The 12302-nt window shown below is 44.8% G+C and overlaps 1 protein-coding gene across 3 annotated transcripts in view; it reads left to right on the top strand.

Moving 5' to 3' along the window:
- ZER1 (zyg-11 related cell cycle regulator) overlaps positions 1 to 12302 on the top strand; it is a 112928-nt gene that overhangs the window by 20521 nt on the left and 80105 nt on the right. For all 3 annotated transcript variants that reach the window (XM_053695733.1, XM_053695735.1, XM_053695734.1), the window contains exon 5: positions 603 to 779. In XM_053695733.1, the coding sequence (XP_053551708.1) occupies positions 603 to 779 (177 nt within the window). The remainder of the gene's footprint in view (positions 1 to 602; positions 780 to 12302) is intronic.

The following is a 12302-nucleotide window of genomic DNA, read 5'->3' as shown; positions in this document are numbered from 1 at the left end:
AGTTAAAGACCACTGAATGCAGTAGAATGGCATAATAAACAAGTACATAATAAAAGGACAATGCAGTAACACCTACTCTGAATTTCAAATAAGCAGTAGATTTGTTTTTCTGACAAATGTATTTTTTCTCCTATTTTCTGGCCCCCCTGTATCATGTGACAGACATCAGCCAATCACAGACTAGTATACGTATACTTTGTAAGCTGGTGCACATGCTCAGTACAATCTTGTTCCCCAGAAAGTGTGAATATAAAAAGACTGAAAAATGTGATAATGGAAGTAAATTGGAAATTGTCTTAAAACTGCTTTTCTTACTGAACCATAACATCCTTAATGCAATGAGAGTACTTTAGCACAGATCAGATCACAGAACACCTATAAAGCTATAACTTGTTTAAAGGAAAGCTATTTAATCAACATCCAATCATATAACAAAGACTTACAGATGAAACAGAAATAAAAAAAACAAATACAATCTGGGGACACCTCCCCAAGTCACATATCAATAATGAACAAATGTGTGTTCCCAAGGATAACGTAGAGTTCAGAGCTATCTACCCATTTAGATTGGACTCATTCACAAGCTTTGCTTTTGCCTTTAGGCACCTGGATATCTCTCGGGATCGTCTGTCCAGTTACTACAAATTCAAGCTGACACGTAAAGTGCTGAGCCGCTTTGCAGAGAACCTTGAAGACCTTGTCTCTTTAGATATCTCAGGTCATATGATGCTGGAAAACTGTGCAGTCTCCAAAATGGATGAAGAGCTGGGTCCTCCCAGGTATGTGCATTGTGGGACAGGGGATTTATTAGAGCTGTTGCGCAGTGTTGGGTTAAGCTTTCTTGTTCTCGCAGGTTTGTGCATTGTGGGACAGGGGAGTTATTAGAGCTGTTGCGCAGTGTTGGGTTAAGCTTTCTTGTTCTCGCAGGTTTGTGCATTGTGGGACAGGGGAGTTATTAGAGCTGTTGCGCAGTGTTGGGTTAAGCTTTCTTGTTCTCCCAGGTTTGTGCATTGTGGGACAGGGGATTTATTAGAGCTGTTGCGCAGTGTTGGGTTAAGCTTTCTTGTTCTCGCAGGTTTGTGCATTGTGGGACAGGGGAGTTATTAGAGCTGTTGCACAGTGTTGGGTTAAGCTTTCTTGTTCTCCCAGGTTTGTGCATTGTGGGACAGGGGAGTTATTAGAGCTGTTGCGCAGTGTTGGGTTAAGCTTTCTTATTCTCCCAGGTTTGTGCATTGTGGGACAGGGGATTTATTAGAGTTGTTGCGCAGTGCTGGGTTAAGCTTTCTTGTTCTCCCAGGTATGTGCATTGTGGGACAGGGGATTTATTAGAGCTGTTGCGCAGTGTTGGGTTAAGCTTTCTTGTTCTCACAGGTTTGTGCATTGTGGGACAGGGGATTTATTAGAGCTGTTGCACAGTGTTGGGTTAAGCTTTCTTGTTCTCCCAGGTTTGTGCATTGTGGGACAGGGGATTTATTAGAGATGTTGTTCAGTGTTGGGTTAAGCTTTCTTGTTCTCACAGGTTTGTGCATTGTGGGACAGGGGATTTATTAGAGCTGTTGCGCAGTGTTGGGTTAAGCTTTCTTGTTCTCGCAGGTTTGTGCATTGTGGGACAGGGGATTTATTAGAGCTGTTGCCTAGTGTTGGGTTAAGCTTTCTTATTCTCCCAGGTTTGTGCATTGTGGGACAGGGGATTTATTGGAGCTGTTGCACAGTGCTGGGTTAAGCTTTCTTGTTCTCCCAGGTTTGTGCATTGTGGGACAGGGGATTTATTAGAGTTGTTGTGCAGTGTTGGGTTAAGCTTTCTTGTTCTCCCAGGTTTGTGCATTGTGGGACAGGGGATTTATTAGAGTTGTTGCGCAGTGTTGGGTTAAGCTTTCTTGTTCTCGCAGGTTTGAGCAATGTGGGACAGGGGATTTATTAGAGCTGTTGCGCAGTGTTGGGTTAAGCTTTCTTGTTCTCCCAGGTTTGTGCATTGTGGGACAGGGGATTTATTAGAGTTGTTGCGCAGTGTTGGGTTAAGCTTTCTTATTCTCCCAGGTTTGTGCATTGTGGGACAGGGGAGTTATTAGAGCTGTTGCGCAGTGTTGGGTTAAGCTTTCTTGTTCTCCCAGGTTTGTGCATTGTGGGACAGGGGATTTATTAGAGCTGTTGCGCAGTGTTGGGTAAAGGTTTCTTATTCTCCCAGGTTTGTGCATTGTGGGACAGGGGATTTATTAGAGTTGTTGCGCAGTGTTGGGTTAAGCTTTCTTATTCTCCTAGGTTTGTGCATTGTGGGACAGGGGATTTATTAGAGCTGTTGCGCAGTGTTGGGTTAATCCTTCTTATTCTCCCAGGTTTGTGCATTGTGGGACAGGGGAGTTATTAGAGCTGTTGCGCAGTGTTGGGTTAATCCTTCTTATTCTCCCAGGTTTGTGCATTGTGAGACAGGGGAGTTATTAGAGCTGTTGCGCAGTGTTGGGTTAAGCTTTCTTGTTCTTGCAGGTTTGTGCAATGTGGGACAGGGGAGTTGTTATTAGAGCTGTTGCGCAGTGTTGGGTTAAGCTTTCTTGTTCTCGCAGGTTTGTGCATTGTGGGACAGGGGATTTATTAGAGCTGTTGCGCAGTGTTGGGTTAAGCTTTCTTGTTCTCCCAGGTTTGTGCATTGTGGGACAGGGGATTTATTAGAGCTGTTGCGCAGTGTTGGGTTAAGCTTTCTTGTTCTCCCAGGTTTGTGCATTGTGGGACAGGGGATTTATTAGAGCTGTTGCGCAGTGTTGGGTTAAGCTTTCTTGTTCTCCCAGGTTTGTGCATTGTGGGACAGGGGAGTTATTAGAGCTGTTGCGCAGTGTTGGGTTAAGCTTTCTTGTTCTCCCAGGTTTGTGCATTGTGGGACAGGGGAGTTATTAGAGCTGTTGCGCAGTGTTGGGTTAAGCTTTCTTGTTCTCGCAGGTTTGTGCATTGTGGGACAGGGGAGTTATTAGAGCTGTTGCGCAGTGTTGGGTAAAGCTTTCTTGTTCTTGCAGGTTTGTGCATTGTGGGACAGGGGATTTATTAGAGTTGTTGCGCAGTGTTGGGTTAAGCTTTCTTGTTCTCCCAGGTTTGTGCAATGTGGGACAGGGGATTTATTAGAGCTGTTGCGCAGTGTTGGGTTAAGCTTTCTTGTTCTCCCAGGTTCTTGCATTGTGGGACAGGGGTTTTATTAGAGCTGTTGCGCAGTGTTGGGTTAAACTTTCTTGTACTTGCAGATTTGTGCATTGTGGGACAGGGGAGTTATTAGAGCTGTTGCGCAGTGCTGGGTTAAGCTTTCTTGTTCTGCCAGGTTTGTGCATTGTGGGACAGGGGATTTATTAGAGCTGTTGCGCAGTGCTGGGTTAAGCTTTCTTGTTCTGCCAGGTTTGTGCATTGTGGGACAGGGGATTTATTAGAGCTGTTGCGCAGTGTTGGGTTAAGCTTTCTTGTTCTCCCAGGTTTGTGCATTGTGGGACAGGGGATTTATTAGAGATGTTGTTCAGTGTTGGGTTAAGCTTTCTTGTTCTCACATGTTTGTGCATTGTGGGACAGGGGAGTTATTAGAGCTGTTGCGCAGTGTTGGGTTAAGCTTTCTTGTTCTCCCAGGTTTGTGCATTGTGGGACAGGGGATTTATTAGAGTTGTTGCGCAGTGTTGGGTTAAGCTTTCTTGTTCTCCCAGGTTTGTGCATTGTGGGACAGGGGATTTATTAGAGTTGTTGCGCAGTGTTGGGTTAAGCTTTCTTGTTCTCCCAGGTTTGTGCATTGTGGGACAGGGGATTTATTAGAGTTGTTGCGCAGTGTTGGGTTAAGCTTTCTTGTTCTCCCAGGTTTGTGCATTGTGGGACAGGGGATTTATTAGAGTTGTTGCGCAGTGTTGGGTTAAGCTTTCTTGTTCTCGCAGGTTTGAGCAATGTGGGACAGGGGATTTATTAGAGCTGTTGCGCAGTGTTGGGTTAAGCTTTCTTGTTCTCCCAGGTTTGTGCATTGTGGGACAGGGGATTTATTAGAGTTGTTGCACAGTGTTGGGTTAAGCTTTCTTATTCTCCCAGGTTTGTGCATTGTGGGACAGGGGAGTTATTAGAGCTGTTGCGCAGTGTTGGGTTAAGCTTTCTTGTTCTCCCAGGTTTGTGCATTGTGGGACAGGGGATTTATTAGAGCTGTTGCGCAGTGTTGGGTAAAGGTTTCTTATTCTCCCAGGTTTGTGCATTGTGGGACAGGGGATTTATTAGAGTTGTTGCGCAGTGTTGGGTTAAGCTTTCTTATTCTCCTAGGTTTGTGCATTGTGGGACAGGGGATTTATTAGAGCTGTTGCGCAGTGTTGGGTTAATCCTTCTTATTCTCCCAGGTTTGTGCATTGTGGGACAGGGGAGTTATTAGAGCTGTTGCGCAGTGTTGGGTTAATCCTTCTTATTCTCCCAGGTTTGTGCATTGTGAGACAGGGGAGTTATTAGAGCTGTTGCGCAGTGTTGGGTTAAGCTTTCTTGTTCTCCCAGGTTTGTGCATTGTGGGACAGGGGATTTATTAGAGCTGTTGCGCAGTGTTGGGTTAAGCTTTCTTGTTCTCCCAGGTTTGTGCATTGTGGGACAGGGGATTTATTAGAGATGTTGCGCAGTGTTGGGTTAAGCTTTCTTGTTCTCCCAGGTTTGTGCATTGTGGGACAGGGGAGTTATTAGAGCTGTTGCGCAGTGTTGGGTTAAGCTTTCTTGTTCTCCCAGGTTTGTGCATTGTGGGACAGGGGAGTTATTAGAGATGTTGCGCAGTGTTGGGTAAAGCTTTCTTGTTCTTGCAGGTTTGTGCATTGTGGGACAGGGGATTTATTAGAGTTGTTGCGCAGTGTTGGGTTAAGCTTTCTTGTTCTCGCAGGTTTGTGCATTGTGGGACAGGGGATTTATTAGAGCTGTTGCACAGTGTTGGGTTAAGCTTTCTTGTTCTCCCAGGTTCTTGCATTGTGGGACAGGGGTTTTATTAGAGCTGTTGCGCAGTGTTGGGTTAAACTTTCTTGTACTTGCAGATTTGTGCATTGTGGGACAGGGGAGTTATTAGAGCTGTTGCGCAGTGCTGGGTTAAGCTTTCTTGTTCTGCCAGGTTTGTGCATTGTGGGACAGGGGATTTATTAGAGCTGTTGCGCAGTGTTGGGTTAAGCTTTCTTGTTCTCGCAGGTTTGTGCATTGTGGGACAGGGGAGTTATTAGAGCTGTTGCGCAGTGTTGGGTTAAGCTTTCTTGTTCTCCCAGGTTTGTGCATTGTGGGACAGGGGAGTTATTAGAGTTGTTGCGCAGTGTTGGGTTAAGCTTTCTTGTTCTCCCAGGTTTGTGCATTGTGGGACAGGGGAGTTATTAGAGCTGTTGCGCAGTGTTGGGTTAAGCTTTCTTGTTCTCCCAGGTTTGTGCATTGTGGGACAGGGGATTTATTAGAGCTGTTGCGCAGTGTTGGGTTAAGCTTTCTTGTTCTCCCAGGTTTGTGCATTGTGGGACAGGGGATTTATTAGAGATGTTGTTCAGTGTTGGGTTAAGCTTTCTTGTTCTCCCAGGTTTGTGCATTGTGGGACAGGGGATTTATTAGAGTTGTTGCGCAGTGTTGGGTTAAGCTTTCTTGTTCTCCCAGGTTTGTGCATTGTGGGACAGGGGATTTATTAGAGTTGTTGCGCAGTGTTGGGTTAAGCTTTCTTGTTCTCGCAGGTTTGAGCAATGTGGGACAGGGGATTTATTAGAGCTGTTGCGCAGTGTTGGGTTAAGCTTTCTTGTTCTCCCAGGTTTGTGCATTGTGGGACAGGGGATTTATTAGAGCTGTTGCGCAGTGTTGGGTTAAGCTTTCTTATTCTCCCAGGTTTGTGCATTGTGGGACAGGGGAGTTATTAGAGCTGTTGCGCAGTGTTGGGTTAAGCTTTCTTGTTCTCCCAGGTTTGTGCATTGTGGGACAGGGGATTTATTAGAGCTGTTGCGCAGTGTTGGGTAAAGGTTTCTTATTCTCCCAGGTTTGTGCATTGTGGGACAGGGGATTTATTAGAGTTGTTGCGCAGTGTTGGGTTAAGCTTTCTTATTCTCCTAGGTTTGTGCATTGTGGGACAGGGGATTTATTAGAGCTGTTGCGCAGTGTTGGGTTAATCCTTCTTATTCTCCCAGGTTTGTGCATTGTGGGACAGGGGAGTTATTAGAGCTGTTGCGCAGTGTTGGGTTAATCCTTCTTATTCTCCCAGGTTTGTGCATTGTGAGACAGGGGAGTTATTAGAGCTGTTGCGCAGTGTTGGGTTAAGCTTTCTTGTTCTTGCAGGTTTGTGCATTGTGGGACAGGGGATTTATTAGAGTTGTTGCGCAGTGTTGGGTTAAGCTTTCTTGTTCTCCCAGGTTTGTGCATTGTGGGACAGGGGATTTATTAGAGCTGTTGCGCAGTGTTGGGTTAAGCTTTCTTGTTCTGCCAGGTTTGTGCATTGTGGGACAGGGGATTTATTAGAGTTGTTGCGCAGTGTTGGGTTAAGCTTTCTTGTTCTCGCAGGTTTGTGCATTGTGGGACAGGGGATTTATTAGAGCTGTTGCGCAGTGTTGGGTTAAGCTTTCTTGTTCTCCCAGGTTTTTGCATTGTGGGACAGGGGTTTTATTAGAGCTGTTGCGCAGTGTTGGGTTAAACTTTCTTGTACTTGCAGATTTGTGCATTGTGGGACAGGGGAGTTATTAGAGCTGTTGCGCAGTGCTGGGTTAAGCTTTCTTGTTCTGCCAGGTTTGTGCATTGTGGGACAGGGGATTTATTAGAGCTGTTGCGCAGTGTTGGGTTAAGCTTTCTTGTTCTCCCAGGTTTGTGCATTGTGGGACAGGGGAGTTATTAGAGTTGTTGCGCAGTGTTGGGTTAAGCTTTCTTGTTCTCGCAGGTTTGTGCATTGTGGGACAGGGGATTTATTAGAGCTGTTGCGCAGTGTTGGGTTAAGCTTTCTTGTTCTCCCAGGTTTGTGCATTGTGGGACAGGGGAGTTATTAGAGCTGTTGCGCAGTGTTGGGTTAAGCTTTCTTGTTCTCCCAGGTTTGTGCATTGTGGGACAGGGGATTTATTAGAGATGTTGCGCAGTGTTGGGTTAAGCTTTCTTGTTCTCGCAGGTTTGTGCATTGTGGGACAGGGGATTTATTAGAGTTGTTGCGCAGTGTTGGGTTAAGCTTTCTTGTTCTCGCAGGTTTGTGCATTGTGGGACAGAGGATTTATTAGAGCTGTTGCGCAGTGTTGGGTTAAGCTTTCTTGTTCTCGCAGGTTTGTGCATTGTGGGACAGGGGAGTTATTAGAGATGTTGCGCAGTGTTGGGTTAAGCTTTCTTGTTCTCCCAGGTTTGTGCATTGTGGGACAGAGGATTTATTAGAGCTGTTGCGCAGTGTTGGGTTAAGCTTTCTTGTTCTCGCAGGTTTGTGCATTGTGGGACAGGGGAGTTATTAGAGTTGTTGCGCATTGTTGGGTTAAGCTTTCTTGTTCTCGCAGGTTTGTGCATTGTGGGACAGAGGATTTATTAGAGCTGTTGCGCAGTGTTGGGTTAAGTTTTCTTGTTCTCCCAGGTTTGTGCATTGTGGGACAGGGGATTTATTAGAGCTGTTGCGCAGTGTTGGGTTAAGCTTTCTTGTTCTCGCAGGTTTGTGCATTGTGGGACAGGGGAGTTGTTATTAGAGCTGTTGCGCAGTGTTGGGTTAAGCTTTCTTGTTCTCCCAGGTTTGTGCATTGTGGGACAGGGGATTTATTAGAGCTGTTGCGCAGTGTTGGGTTAAGCTTTCTTGTTCTTGCAGGTTTGTGCATTGTGGGACAGGGGATTTATTAGAGCTGTTGCGCAGTGTTGGGTTAAGCTTTCTTGTTCTCCCAGGTTTGTGCATTGTGGGACAGGGGATTTATTAGAGCTGTTGCGCAGTGTTGGGTTAAGCTTTCTTGTTCTCACAGGTTTGTGCATTGTGGGACAGGGGATTTATTAGAGATGTTGTTCAGTGTTGGGTTAAGCTTTCTTGTTCTTGCAGGTTTGTGCATTGTGGGACAGGGGATTTATTAGAGCTGTTGCGCAGTGTTGGGTTAAGCTTTCTTGTTCTCGTAGGTTTATGCATTGTGGGACAGGGGATTTATTAGAGTTGTTGCGCAGTGTTGGGTTAAGCTTTCTTGTTCTCGCAGGTTTGTGCATTGTGGGACAGGGGATTTATTAGAGCTGTTGCGCAGTGTTGGGTTAAGCTTTCTTGTTATCCCAGGTTTGTGCATTGTGGGACAGGGGATTTATTAGAGCTGTTGCGCAGTGTTGGGTTAAGCTTTCTTGTTCTCGCAGGTTTGTGCATTGTGGGACAGGGGAGTTATTAGAGATGTTGCGCAGTGTTGGGTTAAGCTTTCTTGTTCTCCCAGGTTTGTGCATTGTGGGACAGTGGATTTATTAGAGATGTTGCGCAGTGCTGGGTTAAGCTTTCTTATTCTCCCAGGTTTGTGCATTGTGGGACAGGGGATTTATTAGAGATGTTGCGCAGTGCTGGGTTAAGCTTTCTTATTCTCCCAGGTTTGTGCATTGTGGGACAGGGGATTTATTAGAGCTGTTGCGCAGTGTTGGGTTAAGCTTTCTTGTTCTCCCAGGTTTGTGCAATGTGGGACAGGGGAGTTGTTATTAGAGCTGTTGTGCAGTGTTGGGTTAAGCTTTCTTGTTCTCCCAGGTTTGTGCATTGTGGGACAGGGGAGTTATTAGAGCTGTTGCGCAGTGTTGGGTTAAGCTTTCTTGTTCTCCCAGGTTTGTGCATTGTGGGACAGGGGATTTATTAGAGCTGTTGCGCAGTGTTGGGTTAAGCTTTCTTGTTCTCGCAGGTTTGTGCATTGTGGGACAGGGGAGTTATTAGAGCTGTTGCGCAGTGTTGGGTTAAGCTTTCTTGTTCTCCCAGGTTTGTGCATTGTGGGACAGGGGATTTATTAGAGTTGTTGCACAGTGCTGGGTTAAGCTTTCTTGTTCTCCCAGGTTTGTGCATTGTGGGACAGGGGATTTATTAGAGTTGTTGCACAGTGCTGGGTTAAGCTTTCTTGTTCTCCCAGGTTTGTGCATTGTGGGACAGGGGATTTATTAGAGCTGTTGCGCAGTGTTGGGTTAAGCTTTCTTGTTCTCCCAGGTTTGTGCATTGTGGGACAGGGGAGTTATTAGAGCTGTTGCGCAGTGCTGGGTTAAGCTTTCTTGTTCTCCCAGGTTTGTGCATTATGGGACAGGAGATTTATTTGAGCTGTTGCGCAGTGTTCGGTTAAGCTTTCTTGTTCTCCCAGGTTTGTGCATTGTGGGACAGGGGATTTATTAGAGCTGTTGCGCGGTGTTGGGTTAAGCTTTCTTGTTCTCCCAGGTTTGTGCATTGTGGGACAGGGGATTTATTAGAGCTGTTGCACAGTGTTTGGTTAAGCTTTCTTGTTCTCCCAGGTTTGTGCATTGTGGGACAGGGGATTTATTAGAGCTGTTGCGCAGTGTTTGGTTAAGCTTTCTTGTTCTCACAGGTTTGTGCATTGTGGGACAGGGGATTTATTAGAGCTGTTGCGCAGTGTTGGGTTAAGCTTTCTTGTTCTCCCAGGTTTGTGCATTGTGGGACAGGGGAGTTATTAGAGATGTTGCGCAGTGTTGGGTTAAGCTTTCTTGTTCTCCCAGGTTTGTGCATTGTGGGACAGGGGATTTATTAGAGATGTTGCGCAGTGCTGGGTTAAGCTTTCTTGTTCTCACAGGTTTGTGCATTGTGGGACAGGGGATTTATTAGAGATGTTGCGCAGTGTTGGGTTAAGCTTTCTTGTTCTCCCAGGTTTGTGCATTGTGGGACAGGGGAGTTATTAGAGCTGTTGCGCGATGTTGGGTTAAGCTTTCTTGTTCTCCCAGGTTTGTGCATTGTGGGACAGGGGATTTATTAAAGTTGTTGCGCAGTGTTGGGTTAAGCTTTCTTGTTCTCGCAGGTTTGTGCATTGTGGGACAGGGGATTTATTAGAGCTGTTGCACAGTGTTGGGTTAAGCTTTCTTCTTCTCCTAGGTTTGTGCAATGTGGGACAGGGGAGTTATTAGAGATGTTGCGCAGTGTTGGGTTAAGCTTTCTTCTCCTAGGTTTGTGCAATCTGGGACAGGGGAGTTATTAGAGATGTTGCGCAGTGTTGGGTTAAGCTTTCTTCTTCTCCTAGGTTTGTGCATTGTGGGACAGGGGAGTTATTAGAGATGTTGCGCAGTGTTGGGTTAAGCTTTTTCTTCTCCTAGGTTTGTGCAATGTGGGACAGGGGAGTTATTAGAGTTGTTGCTGTGTTGCGCAGTGTTGGGTAAAGCATTCCTGATGTAGATTGGCCAAACTAAAGTAATGTGATCTGTTCTAAATTAGAAAGATCCTGTATCAAATGTGCAAAACAAAAGGGGTTACATTTTATTAAACCCCATGTATGATCATAGGGATGTCTGATATTGTTTCCATGTGCTCTTTGTCATCCTTGTGTATGTGGGTTCAGGGCACTGCTAGCTGATGTCTCCTAATGTGTTAAAGCCAAGGTTTCAGCCATAGGTGGACATTCGTTGGGTCTGAAATATCTGTTTTAAATATTTAACTATTTAACTATTTAACTATTGCATTTGTCTTCCCATTGCAAGTGCAGTAAACATCTGGTCTATTTTAAGCAACTTTCTAATCCTGTTATCAATTTTTCTTCGTTCTCTTGCTATCTTTATTTGAAAAAAGCAGGATTGTAACGTTTAGGATTACGACCCTTTTGTGGTTCAGAACCTGGGTTATGCTTGCTTATTGGTTTGCTAAATGTAATACCCACCAATAAGCAAGCGCTATCCAGGGTGCTGAACCTAGAATGGGCCGGCCCCTAAGCTTTAAATTCTTGCTTTTTAAATATAAATAGCAAGAGAACAAAGAAAAATTGATAATAGGAGTAAATTAGAAAGTTGCTTTAAATTGCATGCTCTATCGGAATCATGAAAGAAAATAAATCAGTTTAGTGTCCCTTTAAATAGCAAAACACTTATAAGTTTCACATGAGTAAGGTAAATATTCTCCTTACTAAATTGTATAGTGTGATGTCTGAATAAACAGAAGACTGCAGCTGTGCAAATAGATCCTGCAGTTTACTTAGGGGTGTTTGTTGATTGCCAATTGCAGGGGTAGTGGTGGCCCTGGGCAGTTTTTATGTTAATTGGTATCATTCATCGCATCTGATCAACTCTACTACAAATGAGTGTGATATTGTGCAGATGTGTCTATACCAATAAATAATACTTCACTTGTAATTGGTTTCACTATGGCTGACATTGGTGCGTTACTGTCAGGGTCATACTGAACACCATATAATTCTGTTGTAATAGTCCTTAATATTTATTAATAGCTAGGACCTTGTTGTGTAGAATTTCATATAGTCTATATCCAATAAACATCAGGAGCACTGTAACCTGTTTATTTTGTTAGAGATATCTGAAGCAAATAGATAAATATTAGTCCAAGTTTTAACACAGAAGCACCATGAATCTCTGTCAGGGCCTCTTAGTGCCCAAATAAAAAGCATCTGTGCAACTGTGGTGTTTTTTTTATGCAGCTAATGGGTAAAAAGTGCTCAATACTGTAACACCATGACTGCACAGACTGACGAGTAACAGCTTACGTGTGATAACAAGTACTCAGCTCCTGTTACTGTGAAACACCATGATTGCACAGACTGACAAGCTACAGCTGACGTGTGATAACAAGTACCCAGCGCCTGTTATTGTGAAACACCATGACTGCACAGACTGACGAGTAACAGCTTACGTGTGATAACAAGTACTCCGCGCCTGTTATTGTGAAACACCATGACTGCACAGACTGACGAGTAACAGCTTACGTGTGATAACAAGTACCCAGCGCCTGTTATTGTGAAACACCATGACTGCACAGACTGACGAGTAACAGCTGATGTGCGATAACAGGTACTCAGCGCCTGTTACTGTGAAACACCATGACTGCACAGACTGACGAGTAACAGTTGATGTGTGATAACAAGTACTCGGCTCCTGTTACTGTGAAACACCATGACTGCACAGACTGACGAGTAACAGCTGATGTGTGATAACAAGTACTCAGCGCCTGTTACACCATGACTGCACAGACTGACAAGTAACAGCTGATGTGTGATAACAAGTACTCAGCGCCTGTTACACCATGACTGCACAGACTGATGAGTAACAGCTGATGTGTGATAACAAGTACTCAGCGCCTGTTACACCATGACTGCACAGACTGACGAGTAACAGCTGACGTGTGATAACAAGTACTCAGCGCCTGTTATTATGAAACACCATGACTGCACAGACTGACGAGCTACAGCTGACGTGTGATAACAAGTACCCAG

Source organism: Bombina bombina, chromosome 12, assembly GCF_027579735.1.
Source record: "Bombina bombina isolate aBomBom1 chromosome 12, aBomBom1.pri, whole genome shotgun sequence".
In the NCBI taxonomy this organism is placed as follows: Eukaryota; Metazoa; Chordata; class Amphibia; order Anura; family Bombinatoridae; genus Bombina; species Bombina bombina.
The sequence above is the reverse complement of the archived record's forward strand: the minus strand, read 5'-3'. Positions and strand labels throughout refer to the sequence as shown.